At 43.7% G+C, this 23,397-nt stretch overlaps 1 protein-coding gene across 1 annotated transcript in view; it reads right to left on the bottom strand.

Moving 5' to 3' along the window:
- Positions 1 to 17,686, bottom strand: part of LOC124776599 (protein spaetzle 3) — a 209,158-nt gene extending 191,472 nt beyond the window's left edge. The window contains exon 1 of the mRNA XM_047251667.1: positions 17,629 to 17,686. Within this exon, the coding sequence (XP_047107623.1) occupies positions 17,629 to 17,658 (30 nt within the window). The 5' untranslated portion in view covers positions 17,659 to 17,686. The remainder of the gene's footprint in view (positions 1 to 17,628) is intronic.
- Positions 17,687 to 23,397: the final 5,711 nt, after the last annotated feature.

Genomic DNA, 23,397 nt, shown 5'->3' with positions numbered 1-23,397 from the left:
TGCTGAAATAAAGACATTATTTGAACGTTACGATGAACTAATATGATCGTAACTTTTTGTGACGAAATAATGATCAATAGATATTTAAACGCTGCAGGACGCCATCTTCAAAAAATATTGTAGCTAAAGCGCCTTTAGATTAAAAAGAAAGCGAAAAAACGTATAAAATAAATTTTTTGCTACTGCTACTTCGCTGGCTTATGTAGAGTTCCATATTACTTAAATGGCCTATCACTTGCGCCTTTGTTTCCACTGCATAGTGCTAACCACAGTTTTCAGTCACCTAATTCAGCAAAACAGTAGAAAGTAAGAAACAGTTTATTTTCAAATGCGAAGAAAGCTACTCAGATTGAGGAAATCAACTGTATCAAATATATTTTACTAACATCTGCTTTGCGAGCTGGTTACGGTACAATTAGTCGGCTATGAATAATGGCCCTTGTCAGTGCGGGCAGTAAGGCGAGACACAGCCCATCCTCAGCTACGACGTTTTAATTCCACGTGAAGTGTGATGAAGATGCGATAGGAGAAGAATTAAACGAGTGCCTCTTCAGGTTCTCAAGGGTGACGGCACAAAAAGAAGAAAAAATGGGTGCTGAGGGAAGAAGGGGGGGAGGAAGGGGGGAAGGGAGAGTGAGGGATAGAGAGAGAGAGAGAGAGAGAGAGAGAGACTTGAATGACTATGAAGGCTGATGTAGAGCAAATAAAGAAAATTATTTATTAACTGCGTGGGCTAACACGCGCAACGAGGTTGCATTAACCCGAAATTTACAGCCACAGGACTACCACGAAAGTATTTCCAGACCTTCTAGCGTCAATAGAACTAAGTAATCCGAAACCGGTTTCAGCTTAATATGAGACTTCTACAGTTCTCCAAGTGTAGGCGACATTGCATTCTGTAAACTAAGTTCGTCGTTCCTTTTTGTCACAACGGACTTCCATCAACATTCCAAGGTAGTCTACTGTTTCGCCTATTCTTGTTGCGGTTGATACGTTTAGATACTGAACTGGAAATTCTGTCTGCAGTATTCGTGGAGTAAGCTTACATATGAAGTGTGCTTTCGTATATTACTGTACTGTCACAGATATCACTGACTGACTGACTGACAACGTGTGTTCCATTCAATCTTCGTCCACTGTGTCTAGTACGTAGCAGCTGTATAGTGCAAAGATTTTGTTTTTGAGGATGACTATGAAAAATAACGTTAAAGGGGAAAGCAAGATCATCATCTAGCATGTAGTTTGCTATGTTGGAATCCACAGACTGTAATGTAGGCATCGGAAGGACGAATCATTTCCGTCTGAGGTACTACTGATGTAAATAACACTTGTTCCAGAAAATGCAAGTCTGAATAGAAGATAGGCACTGCCCAGTTCAGCTGGTCAAAATACAGAACACGAAAATTTATCCGACTGTCGTCGAATGAAGGCACTACTCACGGTGAGTGTTCCATTACGTAACTTCTGGTTAAGGAAATAGCGTCTAGCAGATTTCTGACGACACCTGAAACCTCTGTCGCGCCTCTCTCCAACGTCACCTGAATGTCTTGGTAGAGTGTCATAACAAAAGGGAACACCAAGCAAACCTGCGGAAGCGCAAAGCCATTTGTTCGGCTAGACCGTCGTCTTCAAGCAACATTTCTCTTACTAACAGTAAAGTACTTAGGGATGATTTGCAATAGAAAACTAGCTTAGTATGCACACCTCATCACCCAGTACAAAACCTGAAACCGACTAAAACCACAAACGCATATGGGAATCTACATCCATCTAGTACCATTCCTCACCTATAGATACTTCATACGTCCCGTTCCTAACCTATGCCAAAGTTGCCTAGATATCCGCCCATCCCAGATGTTGAAATCATTGATGGACACGGACAACACTTCACCTATGGGATATGGTTGCATTCTACGAATGGAAAACCGCGCCAACTTAGCAATAGCAATAACAATACTGAGAAAAAACGAGAGGCTGTCTGGCCTTCGCTTTGTATAAGGGCAAGTTGTCTACAACGTCCAAATCTGACAATAAACGCCGGCCGCGGTGGTCTAGTGGTTCTAGGCGCGCAGTCCGGAACCGCGGGACTGCTACGGTCGCAGGTTCGAATCCTGCCTCGGGCATGGATGTGTGTGATGTCCTTAGGTTAGTTAGGTTTAAGTAGTTCTAAGTTCTAGGGGACTGATGACCACAGAAGTTAAGTCCCATAGTGCTCAGAGCCATTTGAACCATTTTTTGACAATAAACTCTAGAACTTCTTCTGTAAAGCAAAACAGACATTAAGACAATACATTCAACAGTACCTGACAACTGTAACTTGAGGGATAGCCATAATATGACTTGCAAGCCGTATGCGACTCTTGCCTCAGTGTAATACGGCTCTCATAGACGGGTAATGCTGCGCATGTGCACTCTTCTTGTCGCGTTGATAATGCTGTACAAAGTAGTTAGTAGTCAGTCATTCACTTACTCTCTTAGCGAGTAAGGATATTGTTGTTCTCCTACAGTAACACTGTTCACGTAAAATTGTGGTTCTTGCTGGTAGCTTAACAGTTACGACGTTGTTTAAAAGTGTAATTTCAAGAACGTACATTACACACCTACAGCGGTTCATGCTCATTAGTGTCTGCCGTAGACATACCTTACCCGCGGCTGCGCTTGCTTGTCAATAAAATGAAATGAAATGTATATATGGTATTATTGATCGAAACGTTCGCCCGCTTGGTGAAACTCTTTATTTGACACCACTTCGGTGACTTGTGGATAGATGATAACGATAAAACACACGCATCCGAGCAGAGAAAATCTTATCCGGTCGAGAATCGAACCTGGGACCCCGTGATCGGAAGTCAGCAATACTAACAACTTTTATTTTGTATTTTTTGTGATTCTTATGCTACAGGGGTTGGAACTTTAATAGCGGCAACTATTTATTTATAGCTCGTACAAAATAGATACGTGCTTCAAAGTTTTACTGACCTTCAAAGTAGTCACTAGCATTGTGTATAACCCGTTGCCAGCGATGTGGAAGTCGTAGGATACTCTTAGCAGAGCCAGTTGTGTTGACCGTTCGAGCGGCGCGGTCTATTGCCCGACGAATTTGTAGCAGTTCTGAAGCGAATGTCGTGAAGTGTTTCCTTCAGTTTAGAAATCGAGTTGAACTTATGAGGGCTTAAGTCAGGGAAGTGCAGTAGCTGGTATAGCCCTTAGCAGTCCCATCAGTCAAACAAATCAGTAACAGCCTGCACTGTACGTGCTTGAGCATTGTCCTGCAAAATGATGGTCAGGTCCTGTTGAAAGTGTCATCACTTCTGTCTCCATGATGTTCATTTTCGGGACACAACCTACGACCAGCTTCTGTTCTGTTATGATGAGTGATGGTGACAGCACTAAAATAAAATGTGAAGTTTCTAAAATTTCTAGATATCGTTAAACTTACAAAGAAAGAAAATAGATAATTTGTAATATTAAAAAGGAAAACGTCTCCTAATGTTCTGCAAAATTATATTTATTTGGTCACGAACCGGCTTTCGGCTTCTCATGCCATCTTCAGGTGAAAACCGAAAGTCGCAAGCTCAAGTAAACATGATATACGACTTTCACAGACATTATTTGTACAGGAAATACAAAAATGACGAAGTGTTTACATAGGAAAATATCACAATAATTACATTAACGAAAATGGGGTAAACAAAGTTGTTATGTGGAGATACGTTTAACAAATGATGAAGAATAAGATGAATTTACAGTTTGACTCTAATACTTGTAAAGAAAACTAAATTTAACGAGAGGAAAATGGAAACTGAGTCTGATCATTTAATACTAGGATGGAATTATGTGTCTAGTACTGCCTGATCGGACTCAAATTTCCACTTTCCCCTTTGTTAAATTAAGGTATCGTTACAGATCCTATATTCAAGCCGTTAATTCGTCTTATTTCTCATCTTTGTTAAATGTATAAAATCTTTGTTCACCGCTTTTTTAGTTAATGACATTATTACAATGTTTTTCTGTGTACACATTTTGTCATTTTTCTATTTTCTGTATAAACAGTATCTGTGTAAGCCGCACATCATCTTTGTCTGTGTTTGCGACATTCAGCTGTCACCTGAAGATGGCCTGAGAAGCCGAACGCTGATTCGTGACTAAATAAATGTAATTTTCCATAACATTAGAAAGTGTTTTTCTTTTTAATATTATTATCGTGTTGTGCCAAGCACGGGCATAAAATTCAACTGGCGTTAAATAACTCGTAGTTCGGTGCGTCGCAAAATTTTACCATATTTGTACGTACAGTAACGTCAGCTGTCGTTACGTGTCTGCAGCTGCACTCGCATATTGTAATCACATGCAGCCTCCTAAAAGCCTCCCACGTTTAACACACAAAGGAAATACGTCTCCCTGATTAACATACTGCATTTAAATGACGCCGCCGTTGTGAGTCTTCAAGCGTCTCAGAAGCTGTAAGAGGCGTATGACGCTCAGCGGCTAAAAAGCAATGGACCTGTGACTGATGTTACTGTGGAGGTATCAATTAAACACCTGTGAGATTGTATAAACGTTGTACTCGTTACGTTGAATCGTGTTGTATAGAACTTTTTCACGAACATGAAACTAGTTCAGAAGTCAAAAAGCAAATAGATTTTCCATAGGGTAAATACACTCCTGGAAATGGAAAAAAGAACACATTGACACCGGTGTGAGACCCACCATACTTGCTCCGGACACTGCGAGAGGGCTGTACAAGCAATGATCACACGCACGGCACAGCGGACACACCAGGAACCGCGGTGTTGGCCGTCGAATGGCGCTAGCTGCGCAGCATTTGTGCACCGCCGCCGTCAGTGTCAGCCAGTTTGCCGTGGCATACGGAGCTCCATCGCAGTCTTTAACACTGGTAGCATGCCGCGACAGCGTGGACGTGAACCGTATGTGCAGTTGACGGACTTTGAGCGAGGGCGTATAGTGGGCATGCGGGAGGCCGGGTGGACGTACCGCCGAATTGCTCAACACGTGGGGCGTGAGGTCTCCACAGTACATCGATGTTGTCGCCAGTGGTCGGCGGAAGGTGCACGTGCCCGTCGACCTGGGACCGGACCGCAGCGACGCACGGATGCACGCCAAGACCGTAGGATCCTACGCAGTGCCGTAGGGGACCGCACCGCCACTTCCCAGCAAATTAGGGACACTGTTGCTCCTGGGGTATCGGCGAGGACCATTCGCAACCGTCTCCATGAAGCTGGGCTACGGTCCCGCACACCGTTAGGCCGTGTTCCGCACACCGTTAGGCCGTGTTCCGCTCACGCCCCAACATCGTGCAGCCCGCCTCCAGTGGTGTCGCGACAGGCGTGAATGGAGGGACGAATGGAGACGTGTCGTCTTCAGCGATGAGAGTCGCTTCTGCCTTGGTGCCAATGATGGTCGTATGCGTGTTTGGCGCCGTGCAGGTGAGCGCCACAATCAGGACTGCATACGACCGAGGCACACAGGGCCAACACCCGGCATCATGGTGTGGGGAGCGATCTCCTACACTGGCCGTACACCACTGGTGATCGTCGAGGGGACACTGAATAGTGCACGGTACATCCAAACCGTCATCGAACCCATCGTTCTACCATTCCTAGACCGGCAAGGGAACTTGCTGTTCCAACAGGACAATGCACGTCCGCATGTATCCCGTGCCACCCAACGTGCTCTAGAAGGTGTAAGTCAACTACCCTGGCCAGCAAGATCTCCGGATCTGTCCCCCATTGAGCATGTTTGGGACTGGATGAAGCGTCGCCTCACGCGGTCTGCACGTCCAGCACGAACGCTGGTCCAACTGAGGCGCCAGGTGGAAATGGCATGGCAAGCCGTTCCACAGGACTACATCCAGCATCTCTACGATCGTCTCCATGGGAGAATAGCAGCCTGCATTGCTGCGAAAGGTGGATATACACTGTACTAGTGCCGACATTGTGCATGCTCTGTTGCCTGTGTCTACGTGCCTGTGGTTCTGTCAGTGTGATCATGTGATGTATCTGACCCCAGGAATGTGTCAATAAAGTTTCCCCTTCCTGGGACAATGAATTCACGGTGTTCTTATTTCAATTTCCAGGAGTGTAGATTTTTCAGAGTAACTATGTCTCCATATTTAGCGTTCTATTCTCCAAATTTGTAATATTGCACTACACACCTTCTAAGGTGTCCTGTGTTACTCCTCAACATTCAAGCTATCTTCATATCAAATTTAATGAAAATCGGTTCAACGGTTTAACCGTGAAAGCGTAACAACACAGAGTTGCTTTTGCGCTTGTAATATTCGTATGGATGTAGATCTACACTGACGCTCTGCAGACCACTGCCATGTACATAGCAGAGTGTACTTTCCATTTTACCATATCGTAGGATTTCTTACCGTTCCATCCAGATTTGGAGTGCGGGTTCTCGCTGTAACTAGTCTCATCTTGTGTTTACGGCCCCTAAGCACCGATGCTAGGGGGCTTCAGTATATTCCTAGATCCATCGCTTAATACTGATTCTTGAAACTCATAAGTCGAGCCCCGCGGCGTAGCCGCGCGGTCTGAGGCTTCTTGTCACGGTCGGCGCTGCTCCCTCCGTTGCAGGTTCGAGTCCTCCCTCGGGCATGGGTGTGTGTGTTGTCCTTAGCGTAAGTTACTTTAAGTTAGATTAAGTAGTGCGTAAGCTTAGGGGTGATAACCTCAGCAGTTTGGTCCCATAAGACCTTACCACAAATTTCCAAATTTTAAGTCGACTATGAGGAGACAGCGTCTGCCTTCTACGGCTTTTCAGCGTTTCTGTGACTTTTCCCAAGAGTTATGCAACCATTTGAACATTTGTTCAAATAATGTTCAAATATGTGTGAAATCTTATGGGACTTAACTGCTAAGATCATCAGTCCCTAAGCTTACACACTACTTAACCTAAATTATCCTAAGGACAAACACACACACCCATGCCCGAGGGAGGACTCGAACCTCCGCCGGGACCAGCCGCACAGTCCACGACTGCAGCGCCTGAGACCGCTCGGCTAATCACGCGCGGCCGAACATTTGTCTTGTCTTCGTTGTATATATTATATGGAATGGTTCCCACACACTTGAGCAATATTTTAGGTTGGATCGCACGGATATTTTGAAGCACTCCCCTTTGTAGACCGAATGCATTTTCCTCGTACCATACCAATGATCCGAAGCCCGCCACCTGCTTTGCTTACGATTGAACCTATGTTCTACATCATATCTACACAAAATGTTTCACTCCGGTATTTGTATGAGTCGACGGTTAAATTATCATTGATACTGTAGTAACAGGAAAAAAGGGTTTAGCATTTTGTGAAATGCCTGCACTATTTTATATTTTTGAATATTTAAAGTAAGTTGCTTATCTTAGCATCACTTTTAACCCTATCAAGATCAGACTAAATATTTGTGCAGCTTTTGTTAGAGGGTACTTCATTATGCACCGACGGAAATTGGACGTGTCGCACCATGAAGCACCAGATCGATGTTTGTCAAACTTTGTGAAGGTGTTCGTCACATAACAGATATTGAATAATCGAACTTTCACATCATCAACATCAGCATGAAGTGTGACTCCCATGGGCACAAATACGTTCTTGCATTCGTTGTGACGCGGAAGCAAATAGCCTCCAAACGTCATCGTAAGGAAATTTCTCGTTATGCTTGAAATGCCTACATGCCATTTCATGAAGTTTGATGTCTGGAGGCTACGGGATCAGGCAGGCCAGCAAGGCTCCTATTGCTCTTTATTATTTTGTATTATCATTATTTCTTCTTCTTCTGCGCTTCAAGATTTAGGCACTTGTGGCTGTTCCGTCTTCAGCTTCATTTCCACCTCGTTCTGTGTCTCCCTACGGTGCTTTTTGTCTTGGCCGGTATAGCATGGTCAGACGTGGGATTCTCTTTGCACTCATTTTTATAGCTGATTTTCTTCAATATTTTCATTAATCTTATAAATATCTAGTTCATTCCTAATAATTTTATTTATTGTATGGTCTTCCCTGGCAACACCTCTCACTATCCTAAGAAATCTCATTCCTGCTTCTTGTAGTTTACTTTTATCGCGTTTTTTTAGGGGTCCATGATATCCGAAAGATTGCCATTAATACACAAAGAAAACCTCAGTTCACGTACACACTTACTGCTTTCCATGGTCACCTATGTCTGTTAGGTACACAGGTAACTCAGTATTTAATTATATAGTAAGTATTTCACTCTGCTTGTTTGTCTCTAACTTTTCTGATCCAAATTGTATGTATATAGTCAACGTATGAACACACCTGCAGTTTGCAATGTTCACGTGCTCCCGTTAGCCTTGATTGTAAATATTTTATGCTGTAATTTAATGCATCTCATTCAAAGACCACAATGTGGCAAAGTGTGATATGTAACATCTTTACACTCTTTATTACATACGTTGAGCGTTTGTTTACTGTGAAACTAAGCGCACCTAAATACTGTGTGTGTGTGTGTGTGTGTGTGTGTGTGTGTGTGTGCGCGCGCGCCTGCTTAAGGTGGCTAAAAGGTACGTCATCGCAACCAATTCGTCATGGATATCACGAGGCAGTAGGAGGTAAGGTTTCTAACGCGTAACGATCTTTTTATTTCGTAAAAATTTCGGTGACTTATGGCTCAAGTTTCGTTATTTTCAACAGTACCACGACGCTAGCGTCTGGCTGCACATGGTTCAGAGAATAATGTTCCTGTCAACATCTCCATCTGATGATGATCCTGCAGTGGCACGAAAACTAGTTAACGTTAGAATAAATCGTATCAATTTAGTTGCGTATAAGCTATATAAAATCCACAATGGATATAATGAAGGCACTAGAGTGTTCAGTTACGAGCAAGAACAGGAATGTGCTCCTGTAGAGGGAAACAGGAAACCGATGTGTATTTTGTATCGAATGACATGTCGCAGTTCAAGGTATGTAATCTGAAATGGCATCACGACAGTAACCACAGTGGTGTCAGTAAAAACTTTCCTGTTGGTCGTCAGTCAAAGAAAACTAAATTGACATCACTGGAAGAAAAACTTCAAGGTTAGAGTCGAGTTATATCCACGTTTACAAAGGAGGCAGTTTTAACAATTGAAGCTAACGTCTTCTTCGCTTTTAATATTTCACTGTGAAAGAAATGTCATGTAGAGCGAAGGTTTATAAAGTTCGCTTTTGCACGGGTAGTTTCTATTTTAGACTGCGGAAGTAACGAACTACAAAAAAAGCTTAATCAGTTGCTCGCTACTAGAGAGACGAGATTTTATTATCAGCGGCTATATTATAAGTCATTTGAAAAAAAAAAAAATGTGTTCGGGTCTTACTACAGATGCTGATGATAATTTACAAACGCTAAATATATCGTTGTATGGGAGTGGGAAGTGAATCATTGATTTAGAGCGTAGTATATTTAATAACAAATTAAGGCTGCTTAGAAAAGGCATGAGACTGAAACATTCGCTCATTTGGAATATCTGAAGAAAATTACTAAAACTCTTCCTGAAGTTCAGGTAGAGAGGAAAGACTACTCAAGTAAAATGCATGACCTCGCTGACGAAATAAATGGCAGATTTAGCGACTTGAAAATATTTATGTATTCATTTTCATTCCTGGAAAATACATTTGTTGTTGATGTTGTGAGGGACGGATATACTGTGCCACGGTCAGTTATTAAGGATTCAACGACTGTGGAGATGGAGCTCCTGGAACTGCAAGAGGGCGAAGGACTAGAAAGAAGTGGTTGTTCAGTTACTGGATTTTAGATCGAGGTTACAGAACAATGGACTGTCCTTAGTTACTGAGACCACTTACGTGTGAGAGCCAGTGTGTTCAACACTTAAGTTTATTTAGAAATATCGATCTGCACTCATTCATTGGCATTTAAGTGAAGCTGTGCGAACTGCGCTCATCAGTTATCAGCCCGATTTCAAACAGGTCACTGGAAAAATAACCACTCGAAACAGCACAACACGAAAGTAATTTTTTATTTCTTGGTGTGTAATGAAATACTGGTCAGTGATATTACTTTTAAAACTTAAAATAATGGTTCTCCATTAGTCTTAATCATTACTCTCAACAATGCAGCTCTGTTTTCGGTTCGCAGTGGTAAGGTTAGCGGCCACCCTTGATCATATGCGTTAAGCTTCAGGATGTCTACATTAAGGACCGTTTGGCGAAGGAGAAAAGGTGGTGAACTAGGGGCATAGCAAACTAAATTACCCTCCCCGACACTGGCCACCTTCCGAGTGTCTTATCACGATGGGTTTACTATTCACACTGTTTTTCTCAGTCACTTGGCAAATTCTCGATTACAATAGTCCATGCGCACTCCATACACATGTTTCAATGACGGAAATGACTCTGTAGGTACAGCTATAAGACTAATCCTGCAGCTTCCATGGTGATGGAAGACTGTGGGGTCATAAAATATTAAAGATTAACCGAATAAACATAAATTTTTTTTTAAAAAAAATTGCCTCTTTTTCCCTTTCTTCTTCCACTGCGCTGCATTCGTTGACGTCATTTTTATATGGTACTAATTTCAAAGCAGATAGGTTCCTTGTGTGCAGGTAATCAATGAAATATCAACAAGTTGTGGTAACTGAGGTGTATTCGGATTTGTGTTGATACTTGAAGAAAAGATTTGTCATATTGTCTATAAGCAGATGGAATAGATTGTGGCTGTGCGGCTAGTTCTGGCAGAGGTTCGAGTCCTCCCTCAGGCATGGGTGTGTGTGTTTGTCCTTAGGATAATTTAAGTTAAGTAGTGTGTAAGCTTAGGGACTGATGACCTTAGCAGTTAAGTCCCATAAGATTTCACACAAATTTGAGCATTTGAACAATAGATTGTGGAATTAGATTTACTCCTGCGTACGGAGTCTGAAGATAGAGCATGTGGCTCTTAAACCGGTGGCAGGTACGTTTGACTTCATAAATACAGGTGAGTGAGAATAGAAAGAGGAAAAATGGGAGTTGAAAATATTATTTTTCGATTTTGGATGCTATAAGATTTCGTAACTCACAGATATATACACCTGGTTGGTTGGTTGGTTGGTTTGGGGAAGGAGACCAGACAGCGTGGTCATCGGTCTTATCGGATTAGGGAAGGATGGGGAAGGAAGTCGGCCGTACCCTTTCAGAGGAACCATCCCGGCATTTGCCTGGAGTGATTTAGGGAAATCACGGAAAACCTAAATCAGGATGGCCGGACGCGGGATTGAACCGTCGTCCTCCCGAATGCGAGTCCAGTGTCTAACCACTGCGCCACCTCGCTCGGTATATACACCTGGTATCATCTTTTTGCTGAAGTACTGCGTGGATAGGTAGTTAGCTTAAAGTGACCCAGGCCAAAGTACCGGTTGGTTAAAAAGTCAGTATAAATTCGAAAACTTAATAAACCACGGCATAATGTAGATAGAGAGGTAAAAATTGACACACATGCTTGGAATGAATGGGGTTTTATTAGAACAAAAAAAAACCAAGTTCACAAAATGTCCGACAGATCTCTTGTGCGCGTCGTTTGGTGATGATCGTGTGCTCAGCCGCCACTTTCGTCATGCTTGGCCTCCCAGGTCCCCAGACCTCAGTCCGTGCGATTATTGGCTTTGTGGTTACATGAAGTCGCAAGTGTATCGTGATCGACCGACATCTCTAGGGATGCTGAAAGACAACATCCGACGCCAATGACTCACCATAACTCCGGACATGCTTTACAGTGCTGTTCACAACATTATTCCTCGACTACAGCTATTGTCGAGGAATGATGGTGGACATATTGAGCATTTCCTGTAAAGAACATCATCTTTGCTTTGTCTTACTTTGTTATGCTAATTATTACTATTCTGATCAGATGAAGCGCCACCTGTCAGACATTTTTTGAACTTTTGTATTTTTTTGGTTCTAATAAAACCCCATGTCATTCCAAGTATGTGTGTCAATTTGCACCTCACTATCTACATTATTCCGTGATTTATTCAGTTTTCAAATTGATACTGACTTTTTGATCACCGGGTACTTTCGCTGACCGCGGGCGCTACACAGTTGGACAGCGGGCCGCAGGTGCCTGGTTAGCCGCTCGCTACACAGCCGTTCCTGAATCGTGCCTAACGACATTTGCCCCGTCACGAAACACTCTCCGCGGCGATGTTGGGTACCGCCCGAACGAGCCGGCTGTGCGTCCTTCGCTCACTCCGCTGGCACGTAAATATTGATTCCGGACTTTGACTCGAGTTCCAACCCTTTGCAAACACGTCTGGACGTAGCAGTTCCCTTTGTAAACCCATTACCGTCACGTTGATTCTGAGTGGTACGTGTTGAAAATCAACTACACGAACATATCTAATACGCTGCCGCTTCGGGGAAAAGTCTTTTTCCTGCCAAGTGCTTTAATGTAAGTATTCACTGTTTAAACTTGGCATATCTGTACGAACGACCTCAGTAAGAATTAAAGTTATTTTTTGTTCTTCTGACTGTTATGGTGCGGCCCGTCGCGAATGACTCTTCTGTGCCAACCTCTTCATTTCAGTGTGGCATTTGCGTCCTACACCTACAGTTATTTGTTGGACATATTGTAATCACTACCTACCTCCCCAGGTTTTACCTTCAAGTAGTATGGCGGTTATTCCTTCACGTCTTAACACATCCCCTATCATACTGCCCTTATTCTTTTGAATGTTTCTCGTATGTTCCATCCCTCGCCAATTCTGCGGAGTATGTCCTTGTTCCTGATCTTCTCAGCCCACGTACTTTTGAACATCTTTGTATAACAAGTCTAGGCGCTACAGTCTGGAACCGCGCGACCGCTACGTCGCAGGTTCGAATCCTGCCTCGGGCATGGATCTGTGTGATGTCCTTAGGTTAGTTAGGTTTAAGTAGTTCTAAGTTCTAGGGGACTTATGACCTCAGAAGTTAAGTCCCGTAGTGTTCAGACCCATTTTTATAATAAGTCTTTTTTCTAATCGAGAATCAAAGTCACATTTTTATTAAAAGACAATTCGACTATGGCTATTATACAGTCACATACGATCAGTTGATATCAGTGCTGCGGCAATTTCAAGCGCTACTCCTATCGTCGCAATTTTACACACCGTGTGGCTCTATACAAATTAATACTAATTTAAATGTCAGACGCATATTTGTATTCATCCACACAGGTTGGCGGTTTAAAATTGCGACGACAGGAGTATCGCTTGAAAACTGCACAGGGCCAAATCAGCTGATTGCCTGTGATGTAAAATGGAATTGTATTTTAATCCTCCTGAAGTACCACATCTCGGACGTTCAGGTTATCTTCTTTTCCGGTTTTCTCACGGCCCACGGTACAGGACTGAGGGCATCGTTTACCCAACGTTAAGGTAAGTAAAAACAGTTACGTTAGCTTTCATTTCTGGCAATAATTAGTACTTATAATCATTTCTCAAGTCAATATCCTTCTTTCCAGTTATGTATGAGGTGTCGTTAGTAAGGTATTTTTAATCGGTTTCTAACATTACATACCGATTTTGCGCTAAAACTTACTATTTGTGGAAAATTTCAAAGTAAAAGAGACTTCTAACTATCAAAGGCAAAGCTTCATACGTATATGTTACGAAGCTAACTTATTAATCACGAATAGGAGACTCCCTTTTAATATTATCTCTTATTACAAATATTTTATTTGTGTTAAAATACTTAGTAACTGGATAATTTTATGTACAGCAGTGTCACAGTTATTGACTGTCATCAATACGGTTGTCCATTATCCCTGTTCGTCGAACAAGTTGACCTTTCTAAACGAATATACTTTCCGAAAGGACAAACATATTTGTCATTGTTGCCTTGAATTTTGATTTACATATCGCCACTACGGTCTAACGTACTTACTGTAACTGATAATGTTTGTCGAATTAAAGTTACAGGTTATGGGACCACTTGGCAGTACCTGATCTCTGCCGGGACAAACATTCCGAATGCAAAACACATTTTCGGACACATGGAAATGTACGTATAAGGATGTATCATAAAGTCATGATTGTTATTTCACGTCGTTCGGTTCATTTTTACAAATGTTTTCTCTTCATTCCCACAACTACCCTTATTCCAACAACTACGCTTAGTCCAAATACTGTCATTGTTTAAAACTATAAAAGTGCGAAAGTTTCGCACGGGTCTCCTGGTTAGTACTTACGACAGGAACAATTTACACCACCGTTTGTTTCCAGGTGAAACTGTAGATGTCTCTAATAACAGGATAAGTCGATTCTTACGTAGAAGAAGGAAAGTATACTTCGCTTTCAGTACGAGTATACCTAGTAAAGCATTACGCTGCTGATATCACTGTAGCTTAGCCAGAAACACAATATCACTTCGGCATGTCACATTATACATTTTACTGTACACGCATACCTGTTCGAGGAAGAGCTTCACGTGTCGCCCCCGCATTTGACTGCGTTTCTGTACTCGTCTTTTCAGTGAGTTACGAGCTCTTTCAGACACTTCCGGACCATTTCGTAGATGTTGACAGCACTATTCAGTTCCATGCTCCAGTTCTCAACTGTGCCAACGGGAATGGTGTACGTGTTACTTTCAATGTGACACCAGGCAGAAAAATCCAGAGCATTGATGTCAGGTGATCTTGGATGCCAAAAATACAGGCCCCTATCGACTTTACCCACCATCGACTATATCGATGCTTTAAATGACGATTTACGGAGGAAAGTAGCAACACGGGCGGCAATACTTATCGTTCTGCTTGTATTAGGAGATAGACTGAAGAATTGCAAACCTTCGTTTAATGCATTTGTTGATTTAAAGAAAGTTTTTGACGTTGTTGACTGGACTATACACTTTGAAATTCTGAAGGTAACGGGGATAAAACAAGGGGACGAAAGATTATTTACAGGTTGTACAGAAACCAGACGGCAGTTTTAAGAGTCGAAGAACATGAAAAGGAACCAATAAATGAGAAGTAGTGACACAGGGTTGTAGCCTCTCCCTGGTGTTATTTAATGAGACAGGATTGGAGCCTCTTCCCTATGTTATTTAATCTGTAAGTTTATCAAGCAGTAGAGAAAACCATGAAGAAATTTGGAAAGAGAATTACACGTCAGCAAGAAGAAATAAAAACTTGGAGGTTTACCGATAACATAGTAATTATGTCAGGGACAGCGAAGGAACTGGAAGAGCAGTTTGACGGAATGGATACTGTCCTGTAAAGAGGTTGTAAAATGAGCATGAACAAAAGTGAAACACGGGTAATGAAATATAGTCGAGTTAAATCGATCGATGTTCAGGGAATTAGGAAATGAGTCACTAAAAGTAGTAGATGACTTTTGCCATTTAGGCAGCAAGGTAAGGGATGATGGGTGAAGTAGAGAAGACGTAAAATGTAAACTGGCAATAGCAAGAAAAGAATTACTAAAAAGAAAAAAGAGTAATTTGTTAACATCTAATATAAATGTAAGTATATGAAATGTATTTGAAGGTGCGAATATGGACAACCATCAGCTGAATAATGGAATAAAAACAGTGAAAAATTGTGCCACACCGGGACTTGAACTTGGATTTTCCGCTTATTGCGACCAGTTCCCTTACCATTTTTTTTCTGCATTTTGTTCGTTGTGTTTGGTCGTTTCTGACGTCACATAACATCCGTTCAAGTTCGTTGTTGATCCTTTCACTCAGTTTTTTTATTACAGAGGCCAACCAGCTCTCTGAGCGAACGCGCTGAGGTACCAAGGTACTAATAACAGCAAGATGTTACCATTAGGCTATCCGAGCAGACTTTACAGCCAGACCCAAAAATCCATATGTCCCAAATCATGTGTCTACAACCTGCACTCGTACATCCATTATGTACGCTTCCTTACAGGGGAGACATTTTACTTGAAAGTCGCTTGTCCGGTATCGGCTGAAAAATGCGATATTTCAGTGCCTTTGTTATTGAGAAGCTCGATGCAATGGAACTTTGCATCGCGCTTCTGAACAACACAGGCGCTGCAGTACCGTTTAAATGTAAATATTAGTAAGTTTTTCTGACGACATTTGTTTCGAGTGCAGCTTTGCGCGGAAGTGAAACTTGGACGATGAATGGTTTATATAAGAAGAGAAAAGAAGTTTTTGAAATGTGGTGCTACAGAAAAACGGTGCAGATTAGAAAATAAGAAGGTACTGAATAGAACTTGGGCAAAAGAAATGTATAGTATAAATTGACTAAAAGGAGGGACTTGATGGTAGGACACAATCTCAGGCATCAGGCAACCGTCAGTTTGGTAAAATTGGCAAAAACTGTACAGTGAGACCTTGGCATGAAATGGGTGTTTATGCAGTAGTTATGTACTGATGAATAGGGTAGCACAGAATAGAGCAGCGTGGAGGGTTGCATCAAAGCAGTCTTCAGACTGAAGATCACAAGAACTTCCACCTGTGTCAATTTTCCTATTATAAAGGGGTAAAATACAGGGAGCGAAAGGCTATTTACAATTTGAACAGAAACCAGATGGCAGTTATAAGAGTCGAGGGGCATGAAAGGGAAACAATGGTTGGGGAGGGAGTGAGACAGGATTGTAGGCTATCCCCGATATTATTCAATCTGTATATTGAGCAACCAGTAAAGGAAACAAAAGAAAAATTCGGAGTAGGAATTAAAATCCGTGGAGAAGAAATTAAAAGTTTAAGGTTCGCCCACGACATTGAATTCTGTCAGAGACAGGAAAGGACCTGGAAGAGCAGCTGAACGGAGTGGACAGTGTCTTGAAAGGAGGATATAAGATGAATATCAACAAAAGCGAAACGAGGATAATGGAATGTAGTCGAAATAAATCGGGCGATGCTGCGGGAATTAGATTAGGAAATAAGACGCTTAAAGTAGTAAAGGAGTTTTGGTATTTGGGGAGGAAAATAACTGATGATGGTAGAAATAGAGAGGATATAAAATGTAGACTGGCAATGGCAAGGAAAGCGTTTCGGAGGAAGAGAAATTTGTTAACATCGAGTATAGATTTAAGTGTCAGGAAGTCGTTTCTGAAAGTATTTGTATGGAGTGTAGCCATGTATGGAAGTGAAACGTGGACGATAAATAGTTTAGACAAAAAGAGAATAGAAGCTTTCGAAATGTGGTACTACAGAAGAATGCTGAAGATTAGATAGGTGGATCACATAACTAATGAGGAGGTATTGAATAGAATTGGGGAGAAGAGGAGCTTGTGGCACAACTTGACTAGAAGAAGGGATCGGTTGGTAGGACATGTTCTGAGGCATCAAGGGATCACCAATTTAGTATCGGAGAGCAGCGTGGAGGGTAAAAATCGTAGAGGGAGACCAAGAGATGAATACACTAAGCAGATTCAGAAGGATGTAGGTTGCAGTAGATACTGGGAGATGAAGCAGCTTGCACAGGATAGAGTAGCATGGAGAGCTGCATCAAACCAGTCTCTGGACTGAAGACTACAACAACAACACCAAAGGATTTGTCCTGTTGTGATGCAAAGTTCTTCAACTGGTCCTTTTCCAGTCCATGTTAATGTACAATACACACTGCATTCCCGCGTCTGCGACACGGAACGCTAGTAGACGCAGCCCCAGCAACCGGCCACCGGCCGGTGCGTCGGCCGCAGGCGCGGAGGAAGACTCACCAGTAGGGAGAAGAGCTGCAGCAGCCACATGTTGTGCTGGTGGTGGTGCTGTTGCGGCGTCCCGAGAGCTACTGGCCGCAGCGGGCGCTGCCTCCCTCCACCTGCGCGAGCACCCCCCCCCCCCCCCACCTCCTCCTCGACCATCAGCGGACGGGTCCTCCGCAGCGCTCGCCTGTCTCAATGAACTTCCCAGCCGTCCGCTGACGTACGGACAGACGCCGCCTTCCTGACGTCAACGTCAGCCACCACTCACACAACGTGCCCGCCTTTTTTTTTTAACACTGTAAATTTCATTACGTAACTTCTCTGTAGCGCTAAAAAATTGTTTGCTCACTACGCGGTTCTCAACGGAAAAGCTATCGTTCTTGGACGATCGGTAACTGTACGTTTACACGGGTAATAGAAAATGCAAGGACCATTGCCGGCTACACGAATCGCAAGCAAACGTCACAACATTAGCGGCCACACTTGTCCGGCAATATTAACGGGTCAAAAGTACACTACTGGCCATTAAAATTGCTACACCAAGAAGAAATACAGGTGATAAAATGGTATTCACTGGACAAATATATTATACTAGAACTGGCATGTGATTACATTTTCACGCAATTTGGGTGCATAGATCGTGAGAAATCAGTACCCAGAACAACCACCTCTGGCCGTAATAACGCCCTTGATAAGCCTGGGCATTGAGTCACATAGAGCTTGGATGGCATGTACAGGAACAGTTGCCCATGCAGCTTCAACACGATACCACAGTTCATCAAGAGTAGTGAATGGCGTATTGTGACGAGCCAGTTGCTCGGCCACCATTGATCAGACGTTTTCAATTGGTGAGAGGTCTGGAGAATGTGTTGTCCAGGGCAGAACATTTTCTGTGTCCAGAAAGGCCCGAACAGGACCTGCAACATGCGGTCGTGCATTATCCTGCTGAAATGTAGGGTTTATCAGGGACCGAATGAAGGGTAGAGCCACGGGTCGTAGAGCCACGGGTCGTAACACATCTGAAATGCAACGTCCACTGTTCAAAGTGCCGTCAATGCGAACAAGAGGTGACCGAGACGTGTAACCAATGGCACCCCATTCCACCACGCTGGGTGATACGCCATTATGGCGATGACGAATACACACTTCCAATGTGCGTTCACTGCGATGTCGCCAAACACGAATGCGATCATCATGATGCTGTAAACAGAACCTGGATTTATCCGAAAAAATGACTTTTTGCTATTCGTGCACCCAGGCTCGTCGTTGAGTACATCATCGCAGGCGCTCCTGTCTGTGATGCAGCGTCAAGGGTAACCGCAGCCATGGTCTCCAAGCTGATAGTCCATGCTGCTGTAAACGTCGTCGAACTGTTCGTGCAGATGGTTGTTGTCTTGCAAACGTCCCCATCTGTTGACTCAGGGATCGAGACGTAGCTGCCAGATCCGTTACAGCCACGCGGGTAAGATGCCTGTCATCTCGACTGCTAGTGATACGAGGCCGTTGGGATCCAGCACGGCGTTCCGTATTACCCTCCTGAACCTACCGATTCCATATCCTGCTACCAGTCATTGGATCTCTACCAACGCGAGCAGCAATGTCGCGATACGATAAACCGCAATCGCGATAGGCTACAATCCGACCTTTATAAAAGTCGGCTACGTGATGGTACGCATTTCTCCTCCTTATACGAGGCATCACAACAACGTTTCACCAGGCAACGCCGGTCAACTGCTGTTTGTGGATGAGAAATCGGTTGGAAACTTTCCAGATGTCAGCATCTTGTAGGTGTCGCCACCGGCGCCAACCTTGTGTGAATGCTCTGAAAAGCTAATCATTTGCATATCACAGCATCGTATTCCTGTCGATTAAATTTCGCGTCTGTAGCACGTCATCTTCGTGTGTAGCAATTTTAATGGCCAATAGTGTATTTACACCGGCCACGCTATACGCAAGAAATGAACGAAAGCGAGCTAAAGAAACGAGTGCAGCTCTCCCGCTTTTACATTAAGCAACGAGCTGTGTCTCCGCTAGATGTAGTACACAGCAATATATGGAGAAAGCGCCACGGACCAGGCGGTAACAGTGTGGCGCCTCACACATACACTGAAGCGACAAGGAAACTGGTATAGGCATGAGTATTCAACTACAGTGACATGTAAAAAGGGAGAATACGGTGCTGCTGTCGGCAACTCCTATATAAGACAGCAAGAGTCTGGTTCAAAACGGCTCTGAGCACTATGGGACTCAACTGCTGAGGTCGTAAGTCCCCTAGAACTTAGAACTACTTAAACCTAACTAACCTAAGGACATCACAAACATCCATGCCCGAGGCAGGATTCAAACCTGCGACCGTTGCGGTCGCGCGGTTCCAGACTGTAGCGCCTAGAACCGCTCGGCCACTCTGGCCGGCAGCAAGAGTCTGGCGCAGTTGTTAGTACCGCCGGTGCAATGTTAGGTTGTCAGGATTTAAGTGCGTCTGAACGTGTTGTTATAGTCGGCGCACGAGCGATGGGACACAGCATCTCCGAGGTAGCGATGAAGTGGCGATTTTCCTCTACGACCATTTCATGAGCGTACCGTGAATATCAGGTATTCGGTAAAACATCGAATCTGCGACATCGCTGCTGCCGGAAAAAGATCCTGCAAGAACGGGGCCAAGAACGAGTGAAGCGAACCGTTCAACGTGACAGAAGTGCAACCCTTCTGCAAATGCCTGTAGGTTTCAGTATTGGGCCATCAACAAGTGTCAGCGTGCGAACCATTCAACGAAACACCATCGATATGGGCTTCCGGGGCCAAAGGCCCACTCTTGTACCGTTGATGACTGCACGACACAAAGCTTTATATTTCGCCTGGGTCCGTCAGCACTATTGATGACTGGAAACATGTTGCCTGATCGGGCGAGTTTCGTTTCAAATTGTATCGAGCGGATGGACGTGTACGGGTATGGAGACAACCTCATGAATCCATGGACCCTGCATGTCAGCAGGGGACTGTTCAAGCTGGTGCAGGCTCTGTAACGGTGTAGGGCGTGTGTAGTTGTACTGATATGGGACTCCTGATACGTCTAGATACGACTCTGAGAGGTGACACGTACGTAAGCATCCTATCTGATCACCTGCATCCATTCATTTCCATTGAGCATTCCGACGGACTTGGGCGGTTCCAACAGGACAATGCGACACCCTACACGTTCAGAATTGCTACAGAGTGGCTCCAGCAACACTCTTCTGAGTTTAAACACTTCCGCTGGCCACCAAACTCCCCAGGCATGAACATTATTAAGCATATCTGGGATGCCTTGCAACGTACCGCTTGAAAGAGATCTCAGCCCCCCTCGTACTCTTACGGATTTATGGGTGGCCCTGCATGTTCATGGTGTCAGCTCCCTCCAACACTACTTCAGACATGGCCGAGTCCACGCCACGTCGTGTTGCGGCACTTTTGTGTACTCGCGGGGGCCGTGCACGATATTAGACAGCTATATCAGTTTATTCGGCTCTTAAGTGTATTTTCTATCTATACGTATTAACGCTTCACAAAAATGCTGGTGGAACATGCACGTTTCTTTAAAAATTTGAGTCTGGCAGAAGAGTGACAAAACTATGAATTTCTTACGTGCGACACATATACATGGGACGCAGAAAGCAAATGTTGCGAGGAAGTTCTGGTAGAACGCAAATACTTTTGGGTTAAAGGAAACCACTCACAGAAAAACAGAAGCGTTGGAATCAACGACTGGCACACACGAAGAGAAATAAAACTTGTTAGGTTTCGGAGTAATTGTTCTTCGCCGGCCGGAGTGGCCGAGCGGTTCTAGGCGCTACAGTCTGGAACCGCGCGACCGCTACGATCGCAGGTTTGAATCCTGCCTCGGGCAAGGATGTGTGTGGTGTCCTTCGGTTAGTTAAGTTTAAGTAGTTCTGAGTTCTAGGGGACTGATGACCTCAGTAGTTAAGTCCCATAGTGCTCAGAGCCATTTGAATTGTTCTTCGGGTGTGCTTTTGTACGGATATTTTACTCTAGCTCGGAAACGGATACCTCGAAAGCTAGCAGGTTTTCTTTCTTTTTGTGGTGCCTATCGACGACTCCAACGCTTCTGCTTCTCGACAGGTGATATATTTTGATCCAATAGGATGCAGAAAGTAACGTATACAAACACAGAATTCTGAAAAATGACAGTTGGGGAGCTGCTGCCTATGAAGATAGAAACACGTGTGATGAAGCCCACGAAAATTTCAAGTAATGAAATATGTCTCACTTCTGCATACCTCTGTATGCATTACTTTCTACGTCCCACAGCTCTGATGGTAGATACCGGATTTATGAAAGTCATTGTGCTCTCGTTCTACTCCATTACTGTAGACAGCAAACAAACCAACTGGCACTATATTCTGCGCGCAAAACTTCGAAGAGAAGCGAAGTAATAGTGTCACCCCTCAAACACGTGAGTGCATCGCTGTGAGAGAGAGAAGTAGGAAACAATGGTGAGAGCGAGAGGGAAGCATTTACAGACATGGACAGAGATAGATACGGCCTGGAATTAGGAAATATTCTCCACTGCTGGTGAACAACACTGGCAAAATCTCGGAACCCATGTGCAACAGTCTGCTGCATCAGCAATGTTGCCCAGCCTAACTGTACTATTACTGTGTATGGCAGTCACATTGCAGCAGTGTTGACGACAATACTATTCTGGCCACGCAGTGCCCTAAAATGTTGCCCATGTAAATACACCTGAAGAAAACGAAAGCGGCGACACTTTCTGCGCAACCCGCCCATCATTTTGCACGACAATGCTCGGGCGCATACAGCGCAAGCTGTGGCTGCTCTGTTCGGTCGATGGGACTGGGAAGTACTGTATCATCCAACATGTTCCCCGGACTTAAGTCCTTGGGACTTTGATTTGATTCCGAAGATGAAGGAACCACTTCGTGGCATTCGCTTCAGAAATGTTCCAGAGATTCGACAGGCAGTAGACCGCTCCATTAGCACCATCAAGAGAACAGGCTCTGCTAACGGTATACTACGCCTTCCACATCGATGGCAACGGGTTCTGTACAACGCTAGTGACTACTTTGAAGGACAGTAACAGGTGCACGTATTAACTGTTCTGTATCGGTTGTGAATAAATTGTTGCCACTATTTAAGTTCCAGCCCTCGTAGTAGACTTCTCTCGGCAACGAATCTCCTCTTTGCCTGTGCTAGTGTGCCTTTTTATGGTTTCCTTGCTTCGTTCGTCACGGTTTATTTTGCTTTCAGGGTATCAGGATTCCTTCGCTTCGTCTACCTCGTGATCCCAGTTATGATGTTAAGTTTCTCGCTTCTGCTAATTCTCATTACTTTCTTCTCTCTTCGATTTACTCTCAATCCATATTCTGTACGCATTAGACAGTTCATTCCATCCATCAGATCCCGTAATTCTTCTACTCACTCCGTGAGGGTGGCAGTCTCATCAGCGAATCTTATCACTGTTATCCTTTCACTCCGAACTTTAATCCCACTCTTGAACCTTTCTTTTATTTCCCTCATTGCTTCTACGATGTTCAGATTGAACAATAGGGACGAACGACTGCATCACTTTATTCCTCCCTTTTTAATCTGAGAACTTTGTTCTTTGTCTTCCAGTCTTATCGATCCCTCTTGGTTCTTGCACATATCATATACTACCCGTCTTTCTCTATAGCTTATTCCTATTTTTCTCATAATTTCGAACGTCTTGCACCATTTTTGTGGCTCGGCGAATACTATGAGCGTGTCTTGATTTTTCTTTAGCCTTGC

This window comes from Schistocerca piceifrons, chromosome 2 (genome assembly GCF_021461385.2).
Source record: "Schistocerca piceifrons isolate TAMUIC-IGC-003096 chromosome 2, iqSchPice1.1, whole genome shotgun sequence".
NCBI classification, from domain to species: domain Eukaryota; kingdom Metazoa; phylum Arthropoda; class Insecta; order Orthoptera; family Acrididae; genus Schistocerca; species Schistocerca piceifrons.
Note: the sequence above shows the minus strand (reverse complement) of the source record. Positions and strands in the feature narration are given on the sequence as shown.